General features: G+C 44.9%; 1 protein-coding gene across 9 annotated transcripts in view; it reads right to left on the bottom strand.

Annotated features, from left to right (window-relative positions):
- The window catches only part of DGKD (diacylglycerol kinase, delta 130kDa), a 62,610-nt gene that overhangs the window by 10,773 nt on the left and 37,980 nt on the right, over nt 1-13,857 (bottom strand). For all 9 annotated transcript variants that reach the window (XM_014952148.1, XM_014952153.1, XM_014952151.1 and 6 more), the window contains 14 exons: nt 12,742-12,850; nt 11,734-11,873; nt 10,912-10,996; nt 10,273-10,367; nt 10,076-10,175; nt 9,652-9,925; nt 7,606-7,767; nt 6,703-6,831; nt 5,633-5,729; nt 4,500-4,610; nt 3,429-3,525; nt 2,550-2,657; nt 1,867-1,980; nt 1,351-1,485 (listed from right to left, as the gene is read on the bottom strand). In XM_014952148.1, coding sequence (XP_014807634.1) covers nt 1,351-1,485; nt 1,867-1,980; nt 2,550-2,657; nt 3,429-3,525; nt 4,500-4,610; nt 5,633-5,729; nt 6,703-6,831; nt 7,606-7,767; nt 9,652-9,925; nt 10,076-10,175; nt 10,273-10,367; nt 10,912-10,996; nt 11,734-11,873; nt 12,742-12,850 — 1,756 coding nt within the window. The remainder of the gene's footprint in view (nt 1-1,350; nt 1,486-1,866; nt 1,981-2,549; nt 2,658-3,428; nt 3,526-4,499; nt 4,611-5,632; nt 5,730-6,702; nt 6,832-7,605; nt 7,768-9,651; nt 9,926-10,075; nt 10,176-10,272; nt 10,368-10,911; nt 10,997-11,733; nt 11,874-12,741; nt 12,851-13,857) is intronic.

Below are 13,857 nucleotides of genomic sequence, written 5' to 3'. Positions count from 1 at the left end.
CCCCCACAGCACACTCACTGGGGACTTGTGTATCCTCTCCACCTCTTGTTCTTCACTCTGCCTTTCCCACCATACTCACACATCGGTTTCCTCTCCTTTTCTCCCCCTCCCAATTTTTTTACAGCAGGAATCTTGTTCCCCCTTGCTCTCTGTGCTTCCTCCTTCAGTCGCTCCCCCTCAAAGCCTCAGTGTGATGTTGCAGAAGCTCACTGTCCTTCCAGGAAAGACTGTGCACACAATTCCTGTCTCCTCCTCTTCCCAGCATCCGCTCCAACACCCACTGTTCTCTCCCAGCTCAAGGGTAGGTCAGGGCAATACCCAAGATCCATGACAGGGGCTTTGTACGCCCACCTTCACTTTCTTTTCATACCATCAGACTTGTGACATCCTGTTGGGAATATCCCTAAGGCCTGCATCAGGCTCCTGTCCCTTTTTCCTCTTGGTTGTCCTCTCTTTTCTTGTCACTCAGGTGAGTCCTTTGCAAAGGACTTGCAGAGGTTTGCTCTGGAAGCTGGGTAAAGGGCATTTTGCTGGAAAGTATTAAGAGATGCTATCAACTAAACTGTTTACCCATGGGCAGTTACAGAGTTGAGGGGAACCATAAAGCCTGTTTGTGCCACAGCAAGGCCTTTCTCCTCTCCTTTGGCTTACCACCAGTCAGTAATACAGTAAAACGGCAAGGACACTTCCTTACATGCTGGTACTCATCAGATGTATTTGAAAACTATGAGATGCGACAGACACGCGCTGCTGAACAAGGCATAAGATGCTGCTTTACTTGCTCAACGAGGTATAAGGCACACATTGAACAATAAGGAGAAATTAACACATTGAGTAGCTGAATCTAGACAATCTGCGGCGCTCGAGGAGACGGGCATCCTGTGGGAAAAACAGCATGCAAGCGTGTTAAGAAATGCTGTCATGAGACACCTAGAAAAGGAAGCAAAATAAGCTTGCATCAACAACCTTATTTATGCCATTTCCCAAGTGGTGAATGCAAGTTTAATCATGTTCATTCCAAAATGTTTTTTGGTGTGGAGCGAAAGATGCTTCTTCCATTCACAAAGATGAGCTTTCAGGTGTGGCCATTGCCACGCTCCTCAGGAGTATGTGACATCAAAACCTGTGTGTAGGACAAAGTGTACACAACCTTATTTATGCCATTTCCCAAGTGGTGAATGCAAGTTTAATCATGTTCATTCCAAAATGTTTTTTGGTGTGGAGCGAAAGATGAGATGCTTCTTCCATTCACAAAGATAAGCTTTCAGGTGTGGCCATTGCCACGTTCCTCAGGAGTATGTGACATCAAAACCCGTGTGTAGGACAAAGTGTATGCAAGGCTGCTCTTACCCTGTCTCGGGTGAGGGTCTGCGCTCTGTTCTTATGAACAATCCAAATGTAACCTGGAGGCTGGATCCAGGCTTCTCCATCCACTTGCACAGGAACTCCTTCTTCTCCCAGGATTGCTATCTTCACCGTCCGACACTGCAAGAAGTGATTCATCAAAGAAGCTCTAAAATGTTTGTTTTCCGAAAGCATCAGACATTCTCCTTCTTGCCAAGGTACTTCCCCTGCTACCGTAGCTTTGGGGCTACCAGAGGCACAGGAGCCTGGGTGGCCTAGCTCTTGTGTGGCACAGACCATTTGCTGTGGCTTTGGTCTAATCTGTGTTTGAACTGGTGGTGTAACTCGCACCAAATAATTCCATGCCTAAATTGCCCCTGGACATACTCATTTTCACCCTGGTGGATGCTCTTTCCATGGATAAAAGAGAGCACAAAAACAGGATTTATGGATTGAAATTGGCAAAAACATCACAAGCTGGACATGGAGGAGGCAAGAAGAGCCCACAAAAGCAATTGATACCTGTGCAATCCGGTGATGCTGTAGGTTTATCACTCGTGACACTGCCATCTGCATGCTACCAAACACTGCCACCACCTCCAAAATCTTGTCATCGAAGGAGGGGGCTGTAAATGTCTGGCCAGATACAAGGGAAAGAGAATTCAGTTGACTACAGCTCTGTTGGGAGAGGTTTCCTTTCCCCTCTATTGGTGAAGATTTGGGGGTTGGCTTTCAATTGTGCTTTTTAAACTGTGTAAAATTAATGAGGCTAGAAAGTGAAGATTTGCAGTGAGCTAGGAGGGAGAAAAAGAAGCCTGTGGCAGCTAACACAAAGGCCGTAGGCTACAAGGCAATAATCATGAGAGGGAGCACTTTTTCATCTCAGATAATACAATGTTTCTGACTGGATCTGACTCCTGTTGTCTTCAAGGGGTTTTACTTCTCAAGCAGGCTGAGGGGAGAAGGCCAATCTAAAGCCAATCCTAGAAGCCCAAATGCTCAGGACAGCATTTGTATTTTTTCTGAACCCCTACTTGGATGCAAAGGTGCTGAAGACTGGACTTAGGTATCCTAGTCGATTCACAGAGAAAGAACATGCAGACAGGCCCCTTGCCCTCTTCTTCCAAGCACTACTCTCAGGGGTTATGATTCCAGAAGCAACAGTAAATAACAACATTTCCTGGATTGCCTTAGAGAATACTCACATCATCTTCCTTGGTTCCTCCCCAGAAGTTGGTGCCTCCTGCGTAGCTGGGAATGTTGAGCACGGCGATTCCCTGGAGACTGGGCAAAGGGATGGGCCTCCCATCACACTACACAGAAAAGAAGACAACACTGCTCTCAGCACAGCAGGAGAGAGCCCTTCCTGCCAGAGCACATCCTCTAAGAACAGAAATCAGCCTGCACAGCTTAGTAATAAATTAATTCAGATTTCTTCCAGTTTACTCTTGACCTAATGGAGTAGAACATCTCAATTCACATCTCATGAACCACCTCTCCTCTGGCAGAGGGAGGTTTTAGTTGATATGTTGCATCTTTTCCCCAAACACGGAACAGGGCACACCTGACAGGCTTGACAAAACCTCCTGGTTTATTCTTCCAAAAGGGGGAATAAAACTTCTGAAATCCCTGTGCAGTTTGCTGTGATGAGGTTTCCTCTGCAGACTACCTGTTTATGTTATATGTCTCTCAAATAAGATTTCTTTTCCAGTTTGATGCACATTATAGTGTAGCTAAATTAAGAGCTTTCTACTGCACCTACTAGCTAAAATGTTGTGTTCATAGGAGATACCACATAGAAGATGACAACCTTATCCATGCCAAATACTGAGCTGGGGACAGCTAATCCTTTCCAGCAGGATGACACTTCCTTTACAGGCTGAGAATACAAGTTATCTTCCAGAACAAGGAAAAGCCACTTTTCTCTAGCTCAGGGTGAGGTACAGCAAGTACATTCTATCAGGCAGGGAAGAGAAACACCCTCATGTCACCAAGTGGCACCGCCGTGCCAAAGGCTAAGTGTCTGAAGGGGATGCAATCAGGCATCCCAGTTTTAGCAACAGAGGGACGTGCTAATTCCTCACCTCCAGCAAGACCTTCTGCTCCAGGTTTTTATATGTTCTGTGTAGCAGCTCCTTGGTCCCCAGTACTCCGTACCACATCATGTTTTTAGTACGACTTCTAAAGGGGCAAATCAAAAGAGAAAAGTTAACATAAGCATTTACCTTTTTACTTAGAGGGGAAAACAACACCACATTGAAACGGTATCTCCTGAAACACAAAGGTGCTTTGCTTCCAAAAGGGTCAAGCACTCAAAATTGCTTATGTTAGGAAACTCCTCTTTAAATAAATGTCAGGTAGGAATTGAGGATGACCAAGTAACACATATTACCAGAAACACACAGATTCCCCTGGCACAGGACTTGTCAATCTTGTATCCCAGGACATGAACAGAGTTTTGCAGTATTAGCTCAAGTACAGCAAATGTACCAGTCCCAGGTGACACAGAGCACCCTGTAGTTGCCCAGGTATGCAGAAGGACAAAACCTGTGGTTTGTATTAAGTTAGGATCAAGGCTGAAATCAGCCTCCGTGGCATTTAGAGCTGAGAGGAGATTCTCTCACAGCTTAACAGCAAGTCCAGGAGAAAAATCTGTGAGTGAGATCATGAAGTAAACAGAACCAATGCACTAAATCCACATTGATGTCGCTACTTAAAGATCTCATACTAGCCACAACAGTGTAACGAATCAGTAATAAACTGGTAGCTAATCTCCTCCATCATGACTTCAAGCCTTGAAGGAGGATTATGCAGACAAAATTGACAATATACCTTTCAGCACATTTGTACACAATCGGTTTCCAAACCTCACAGAAACACAAAGTGGAAATTCAGTCACTTCTGGCAGTGGCCAAAGGCCAGCTAGCTACTTAAAGATCTCATACTAGCCACAACAGTGTAACGAATCAGTAATAAACTGGTAGCTAATCTCCTCCATCATGACTTCAAGCCTTGAAGGAGGATTATGCAGACAAAATTGACAATATACCTTTCAGCACATTTGTACACAATCGGTTTCCAAACCTCACAGAAACACAAAGTGGAAATTCAGTCACTTCTGGCAGTGGCCAAAGGCCAGCCAAAGCCATACCCACCTGCATTTCTCTGGGTGCTCATCACGTTTGTTGTTGAAGTCCAAAGAAATCTTTGCATCCAGTCCAATTCCAAAGTAATTATTCATAACACACTTCTCTGTGTAACATTCACTGCCAAAGAAAAGAAAAGTCCCATTTGATGTACATTTCACACGCTCCCTCTGACCACCTCATACTCTGTGTAACATTCACTGCCAAAGAAAAGATGAGAACTCCCATTTGATGTACATTTCACACACTCCCTCTGACCACCTCATCATTCCATTGCATAAAAAGGTGAGGAACAAAAAGGCTGTATGTCAATTTGCACTCTGGGAACTGCCCAAAACCCACAAGGAATACCAGAAAAGGTGAGGAACAAAAAGGCTGTATGTCAGTTTGCTCTGATAAGCACTCTGGGAACTGCCTAAAACCTACGAGGAATACCCTAAAAGTGGCTACTGAGCAAAGGTTCCTGGCCTGCAGCCTCTGTCCATGAGACTTCACAGCCACAAGACTTGCAAAGGAATTTTCCCCTTGCCACAGGAACATACTTCAAAGTCTACACTTCATTTACAAAAGGTATGTTGCTGGTGACTGGCATTGTGTAAAAGGTCTCACAAAATGTCAGCCACGCTAATTGCTTTTATATATATTTATATATGTACATTAGGTGTTGCCTACAGAGAGCTGAAAGAGTCAGCTACTCATCTCAGGGGCATCAAACCCCATGAAAAAGCCTCGAAGTCTGTATCATTGCATTTTTACTGTTAAACAGTTTCGCAGAAACAGCCTGAGAAAGTCTTCACATCCCATTTCCCAGCTGCCTCCCATGACCTCGCTCAGGCCCCCATGCTGTCAGGGTAGTGATTCCTCCACAGGTTGCTGTGGAGGGAGTCATCTCTGAGCGTGGTGAGAAGACTGATCCAGATTTCCTTCTCACCTAAAACCTAAAAATCTTCTACCATGCCTCAGATGTGTCACTGCATGTCTAACTACCTAAGCTGATCCTCACTGGCACCCAGCATATGAATTCATTTGCGCTCTGGGCTGCGGCTGCAGATCATTATTTAGTTCTAGAAACTAATTGCTTCTCTGCTGAGGCCCATTTGGAGATGCCCACTCCCTCCCTTCAACCTCCTGGGCACACTCACAGATTTTCAGGCTCAGAGTTAAAGGGATCAGCGTGGATCAACAATCGGCTGATGACAGAGCTCCCAGGCAAAGAACCAGACATGCCAGCACGGATATCTGCAGGGAAATTGACCACAGGGAAGAGGGTGATTAATAATAAGCAGAAAACAGGTAACTTCAATCTCAGAATCAAGACAACGGGGCCGAATATATTAACTCCTGCCATTCACTATGGAAACCAAATACCCAGAGTGATTTCTCCCACTCCAGAAGGCTTAGCTCTCTCGATAAGGAGAAGGGTTTCTGGGGCTGCCTGCAGGGTTTCTGATTGACAGGGTATCACCTAAGGCCAGCAGCACAGTTGTACAGACAGGTGGAAATTGGAAATAGGAGTGTATTCACTGCAGTAGCTTTTTTGTTGCAGGGTGAGACGTGCAACATCCTCGCTTCAATAAGTAGACAGAGTAGGACTGAAGTTATTCTCCAAGTTGCTCCAGAATTACTGCCTCCTGCTGCTTAAATTATTAGCTGGCAACTCACAAACAGTAGCTTTGTCAGAGAGAAAAGAAATTACCCACTTCCAGAAGAAGCAATTTGAACAAGTAATTTGGGGGAAGAGGTGGAAGGACAGCACCACGACGATGGGGAGAAGCTGCTACATAAGATGCAGGAGGTGGGAATTCTGCTGGGTCTGTGCACCTCCACTGACAACACCCTTCCCATGAATGGGCTCCTGCTCCCAGTCTGTGGATGCCACTCTTCAGAAACCTCTCTCAGCAGCACCCTATCAGCCTTCTCAAGGTGTCTCTGAGCTCAGTATCTCCTTGTAATTGGCATCTAAATTCTACCACTGCACAACGTTAATAAAAATGCATGTCTAGGTCTCAGCTACCAACTGGAAACTCCTACACCTCCCTCCAGGTCTCCACTTTTCAGTTACCCACAAAGGGACTTCTCTCCAAGCAGACCCTGCACTAAAGGACATCAGGGAGGACAATTTCATGTTTTCAGACAGGGACTGCAGCCTGCACTGCTGGCACCCACGCTCCAGTTGGCTGCCTCAGTGGGAAGTGGTAGGTGTTACACTTACTTGGGTAGAGGATTTTTGTGTTCAGCATTGGCAAGTTGTCCCGGTTTCCTGTCTGGGGAGGAAGAGATGCAGAGCTGCCCAGTGACAAACTTCCTTTGTTTATTAGTCTTTCACAAGGAGACTTGGAGGCTGTAAAACACAACACAAACATGGCTATTGACAAACATAACGCTGCGATTCAGAGCAGCGCGCGGCAGCACAGCCCAAGCAGCAAGGCTGGGGTTAGGAATCACTCAACAGCAAAACACTCTAACCACCATAAAACAAAGAGTTGACAGAACCAGTCATTAAGAGACAGAGATGAGGCATACGCGCAGCCAGAAAACCTCACAGATTGGAGGTACCAAAATGCCACATGCAAATATAAATGGAGATGAGAAAAAGCTGGTGCCAGCAGCACAACAGACAGGGTATCTGGCTCCCAATCAATACTCAGATCTAAGTTCCAAATATATTTGCAGTGATCAGGGATCTCTAACGAGTTATTCACATCACACAGTTATTAAAGCAAACTGGCTTCCGTTCTCTGTCACCTGCAAAGGATGGCAGGGGCTTGCAGGGAAATGTCATCAGGTAAATGACACAAAAAATGCTCAAGACCATCCTTGTCCAAGCACTGAAAGCCAAGAGAGCCCAGATTACTGGCTAAGGCAAGACAATTTCTGACTCCTAGGCTCCATATGCTAAGATCACGGAGCAGAGATGTAGCAAAAAGCAGGGTGTACGATGTGCAGGCTAGAGCATAGAAAAGTGCAAGGGCTGGCATCTGAAGAGCAATCATTCAAAAATGAGAGAAAAAACAGAACTTGGAAGGTAATAGACATAACACCTCCCTCACTTTTTACACTAAAGGAATTGTAATTTGCAGTCAAGATCTATATGGTGGTAGCCCTGGAGCAGTACCTTTCCGCTGGCTCCTCCCTTTGGACACTCCATAGCTGCTGCTGTGAGATGACTGCAGGGAGATTTTATCCTTGTTCCTCAGCTCCTTGCCCTCTTCAGAGGCTGAGAGACTAAGGAGGAAGCCCTCTTGCTCCTGGGTCTGGGCGTTCTGCTCATCTACAGCTGTAAGGAGAGAGAAAGTAGGCGAGTGCCTCACAGCTCTTCCAGCAAGGAACACCTCCCACTGATGTAAATAACAACAGGATGGGACTCTAAAAGCCTTGATTCCTTAAACAAAAGAACAGGAATAATAAAAAGCTTTCCTCTATCATTTGTCTCAACTAAGCTCTGCTCTGGAGAGCTTTTGGAACTGGGCTGGTTTAGCCTTCTGTTTTCTTTGCTGAGCTCTTTAGCAGTGAGGCTCTAAATAGAAGTGTCCACCTTTAATGCTGCAGGTACTCAGCTTTCCTGAGGTGTAAAGTGTGCTACAGGTGATGGGCTTCCATTTATTTGCATTTAGGTGTTACCAGAAATTCTAACTGGATGGACATTAAGTGACAAATTTAATGAATTTTCTGTTTGCCTAATCTGTACTGAGGCGACAGGACAAGCCACTTGAAAAGGACAATTAGACACATATAATAAGGAGAAAGGAAAGAGCAGTTGGTATAAAACAATACAAACACAGGGAAGAATCAGATTACATACTTTGGAAGAAGAAAAACAGTTTGGAGAAGTTGAACAAATACATCTGAAACATTAACTGGAGTTTACCCAAAAGCTGGTAAGAATTAAATGCTAGCATGTTGTCTAAAGAAATCAAAACTTCCTTTGGGTGTAATCAATAGGCCTTCCTCCCCAGCAACTCCTCACGGGGCACAGCTCTGTGAACAGCCCTGAGCTCATCTCCCAGCTCACTGTCCCCGCAGGGGGACAAGCCCCCCGTCTTTCACTCTCTTCCCCTGCCTTGTGCTGACTCTGGAGCTCATCAGAACTACCCACAAGCCAACCCAAGCCACCAGCCCAGCAGAAATAGAAACTCTTCTTGCTGGATTAAGCAAATTGGTTGGGCTCCAAAAGAACCCCAACAAACATCAAAGTGGCAAAGGTAAGCAGCAGCAAAACAGGGCAGCAACAAGGTAAAGACCTCTGCTTCACCAGAAGCAGGCTGTTTGCTCAGCTTCCATCATCTCATATAACTTTGCCTTCGGGATAGGTTGTATCCAAATATTGCAGTGCTGGAAATCCAAACACCATTGCAATGATCCGTAACTGACTACACGGTTGTTCCAAGCGCACATTTACGTGTGCATGGATGCCACATCTGCAACTTCAATGCTTTTATCTCCAGCAATAAGCTGTTAAGTACTTCCTTTGGTCTAAGTTGAACCGCTGAGTTTATGACTAACATCTGGGGGACTGACGCCTTTCAAAGGAAATGAAACTTTGAGCTATGGGTTTGAGTGGCTGGAGAGAGATAAGGGTCAAGATGTGGAGAAGAGGGTCACCTGCCTAGGAAGTCACAGCGGAACAGAATGGCTCTGCATCAAGGTGCAGTATTATAACATTTTCCCAGCAACAAACTAGTTTCAGAAGTTCCTCCCCTCTCTTGGAGTTGTACCGCTGCAATGTTTTGCTGGGCTGCACTATAAAGAGATTTCTGAAACAATCCAAGTCAAAAATACTTAAAATACTTTCTTCCCAAGTATTTTCAGTTCTGTTTTACAGCAAGGCCACACAAACAGTTGCGCTGACACAATTGTGGTATGGGTGGGGACAGACAGGAAACGCAAATGAAGAGAGTGTGGGAGGGTAGCAACTTCCTAAACCAGCCCTATGGGAGAGAACATACCTTCAACTTCAGGCTCATCTACCAAGCAATGAATGTTTCAAACAGGTGGGCCTGGCAGAAATGACACCAAAACTAAACAGCCAGGCTTACTGAATAGCTTCTCTAGCTCAGGAAAGCTGCTTTTAATAAAGAACCCTACTCCCCTCTGGAACAAAGGAAATTTATACTTCTCAAGAGCCTGTAACAAGTCACAGGCAGGACTCCTAACAGGTTACCTTTTTCTGCGTGCTCTATTATCTGACGAATGGCTTTTTTCAAGCTGTTGGCTCTCAACATGAGCTGTTCTCGGGGGCGAAATATCTGGGGCCGCGCAGTACACGACGAGCCCACCGACCGGTCACTCGAAGAGTCACAAGCACTGCCTGACCCATCACCGTCTTCGGTTTCCTCTGCGATGGTGGGAGGAGGGTTTGGCAGAGACGAAGATGCTTGAGATTCATCATTCAGTGTCTTCAGCAATGAGTCCAGCTTCTCCTTCAAGACAGAGCACTACAAGGCGAAGAAGAACACGAGAGTAGAATGGCAGAGTCAGTAGCTCATTTTTCTAGTGCTTGAGGAACTGCTGCTGTCCTAGTTCTCTGAAAATAGAGCAGTTTTGCACTTCAGAATTATAAACCCAAACAATTTTTCCAGTTTTACCTTCCTGGCCATGACCTCCGATTCCTCTGAGCTTTCTGTTGCTTTCTCATAGGCTTTGCCTACTCGAGCCACAAAATCCTTCACAGTCTCACAAAGCACCCTAGACAAAGAAGGTAATGAAAACAGTCATGCAAAGATCATCTCAGGACCTTCATGGTGCAACTTTCACTTAGAGCAATTGACCTCCAAGTACTCACTTGGCTGAGGAGATGACCACTGAGTGTTGGTCAGAAGTCAAAATTTTGGACAAATGAGCAGCCACAGAGTCTTCATAGAAGAGAATCTTCTGCACCTGGTGACAGTCAGAAACAAGCCACTGGGTTGCTGCTTCCCAATATTACAACAGGCGCTGTGTAGCCCTGGCTCCCCAGAGAGTACCTATCATTCTGCAGGTTGGTTTTGTCTTGGAAAAGTTCTATGGCCCAGAGCTCCATTACCCACTGAAGATCTGAATCAGATGAACAAACTAATTCTGAACCTAGAAATCATCAGCAGTGCAGTTCTTAGAGTCTCTGATGGATCTAAAATTGGGTTTTTACAGTTCTTACAATTTCAAGAACATGATGTCATGACAGCAGTTAAAGCCAACCATTTCCTTTCTGTCCTGTTCCAAAGCATTTTCCTCCCATTCACTATTATGCTTGTTGACTCTGGTAACCCAAACTCCATCCTTCTCCATAGCACTTCATTGACCTAAAGACCCAGGATCTTTGTAGCTCCTGCTTCACCCAAGTCATAGCTCATCCCTGCTCCATTTGAACTCTACCACTGCCTCCTGTCTCGCCTGTTCTGAGGCCACTGCTCCAGTCCCCCACCCTCTGCATCTCATGAGGTACCTCAGAATCCTCACTGAAATCTTCAGTGACTGTGGAAGTGGAAGCCTGGCGAGGGAGTTTGGTTTCATACACCATGATGCTCCACCTGTGGAAAAGGAGACATCATAGCTATCACCACAAGGCAGATGATTTCCTCCTCCATCCTGACATAAGAGGTTAGACCCTCAAGTAGAACAAACTGCACTTTGGCAGGGGCATGACTGATGTAAGGAAGCCATAGGGTTGCAGTGGAACTACAGAGGAGCTGAAGTTGGGGAAGAGGAAGGACTGACACTATGACCAAGTATCCTACAGCACAAGGACCTTCTCTGTACTTCCCTCTCTCACAGAAATTCTATGGGCATTACTCGATTCAACCCAAGAGATGCCAAGATGCAATTCTAAAGACAAGAAGCATTTTTAAATGTATAAAGATGTACAGGCGATACCAATATTAGGGGTAAAGATGTCCATTTCTGCGTTCAGCTTTCATTCTGTGCCAAACTCAAGATAAACTGGTTCAAATTTACCAAGAAAAAATTAGCTTAAAAAAAATAAATCATGACTGTAAGGCTGTCAAATTCAATTGACGAGAACTCTGGAACACAAGAGAGGGCAGTGGACATCAGACAATTTCACTCATTACTGTTCTCCAGCAATGACACAGAAAGCCAGACTACCCTTTGTTGCTAAAGGGTGATGAAGGATTATCAAAGCAAAAACGTTAAGTGGCATCAGTAAGAAGTCCAGCAGCTGGGTAGAATCAAGAACTGCACAGTTTTCCTAGAAGGGTATTTTCACACAACATTTGAGCAGGGGAGGATGTTAGTGATGGTTACTCACCTGTCCAACATTTTGGTACTGGCCCTCTCCAGCTTTTCCAGGATCTGTGGGAGCTGGGTATCATCATCACAAGCAGAGCCCCAGCCTAACACGCGGGCAAGGTCATTCCCTGTGCCCAAGGGCAGGACTCCCAACTGGCACTGCATCCGAGAAAAGGAAATCAAAACTGATATTCAAATGGAAAAACACAAGCCACAAACAGCCACAAGTAACACGACTGATTCCTTACACAGAGCAGTCAGCGAGGAACAGCCAGACCCAGGGGGAGGAGAAAGTAATTGGGTGGACAAAACGGCCAGAAGAGCATGCAAGCAAGTAAAAATTTCCTCTGCTTTGAACTTGTTAATTGGGAGAGGAGTATAATACAGCTACCATCGCAAGGAGCACCTCGCTGAAGGTAACCCCTTCTACAGATGTATTTATTTAACCATCAGGTGGTGCTATTGCTTTTTCTGTAAAAGTAGCACAGACATCTCCAAGACAAAATGGGAACGGATTAAACACCGCACGATACCTCTATTCCAAAGAGGTTCCTGTTTATCCCAGGGCTCAGAAACACCCCCACAAGAATTAAAGGGAATAGATGAGGAGCACTATCCTTGTAGACCCCCAGTTTTCTAACTGCAGCCCTTTTTGAGCAGAAGTCTCTGCTGGCAATGGAGCAGGAGTAACTCAGAGCTACTCCAAAAGCAGGATCTTGTCAGAGGGAGTTGTGGGGGCAGCAACAGAGATAAGAATAATGAATTAGCCCAGTGCTGCTTCTTGCAGAAAACTACTGCAAGAACACTGCTGTGGTAAGCTACGTGTGGCTTCAGTCCTGGGGAAAACTACATCTGTACGATCCAAGAAAGTCTTTTCAACCCATGCTATCGTTATTCTTTCATCCAACCAAGTTTTGGCTTCAGTCCTGGGGAAAACTACATCTGTATGATCAAAGAAAGTCCTCTTCAACCCATGCTATTGTTATTCCTTCATTCTTTCATCCAACCAAGTTTGTTGGGCACGTACTTGCTTGTGAAGATTGAGGCTATCAATTTCGGAGAGAACCCAGCCGACGCTTCCGTCCCCACCGCAAACTAGAATCCGGAAAGTGTCAAATTTCTGGAATAAGCGTAAACTACAGAGAAGGGAAAGATAGAAAAAAGCAAGAGAGAAAACCAATCAGCTGTTACAGAAAGAAATGATAACCAATTCCAGTCTAGGTAAAAAACATGGCAGATTTGTTTAAAGTAGGCTCTAATTTTGCAATGAATATGAGCCACTGTCACTTTACGGATGAATTTAAATGCTTATAAATAAGGAATTATAAATACAGCTAAGCAATTTACAATATCTGTTCACTACAGAAATATGTCCCAGACCTCCTCCTCTACTAAAGCAGGGCACTTTTGTCTGAACAGAAGAGGAAACAAGCATGTGATAGCTCATTATCCATTGAATTAATTCCTTTTTGCAGCTTTGCTGCGTTCAGCCTAACACTAGTTATTTGTCACTGTTTGGAGTGCTCTGATGTCACTGCCTTCGCACTCAAGGCCGCACCAATTAGCGCAAAGCTCGAAGAGTGGGAACTTTATGCAGTCATTCATTAGGCAGACAAATGTAAAGCCCCCACAAGCTTTAGTTCTTCTGGGAAGGCAACATAAATCAGTGCTCTGGCGCCCTGTCTGTCCTGCAGGCAGGCAAACAACTTACCAGCAAGACAAGTGTGAATTTCTCTATTCACCCTTTTGAGAATATTAAAAACAACCTCTCCTCAAGCTGTTTGTGCTTCTTACTGAACATTTTCCAGAATTACTGCCTGCTTTTATTTTGCTGTTGTATTTTTTATTATTATTATAACCTAAACAGGATTTACTGTGGTACATGTAAATCCGTATTTCTTCAAGCCTGGTTGACACATGAAAAATGTCATCTTACCATACAGTTTGACTGGCACCAATTGAGAATATTTAAATTATTAAGAAGCAGCCTTTACCCTGTACCACCATTTTCTTTTTAAGCAAACAAACAAGAGCAGATCATTTGGAAGTGTGCACCACAGCCTGAGAAAATAACTGATTCCTTCCCTTCCCTTCTCTCCTCCTTAAAAGCACAATTCCTCTCTACGGTCAGTCCAACTTGGGA

The sequence above is a fragment of the Calidris pugnax genome, unplaced genomic scaffold, assembly GCF_001431845.1.
Source record: "Calidris pugnax isolate Ruff unplaced genomic scaffold, ASM143184v1 scaffold232, whole genome shotgun sequence".
Lineage (NCBI taxonomy): Eukaryota > Metazoa > Chordata > Aves > Charadriiformes > Scolopacidae > Calidris > Calidris pugnax.
Note: the sequence above shows the minus strand (reverse complement) of the source record. Positions and strands in the feature narration are given on the sequence as shown.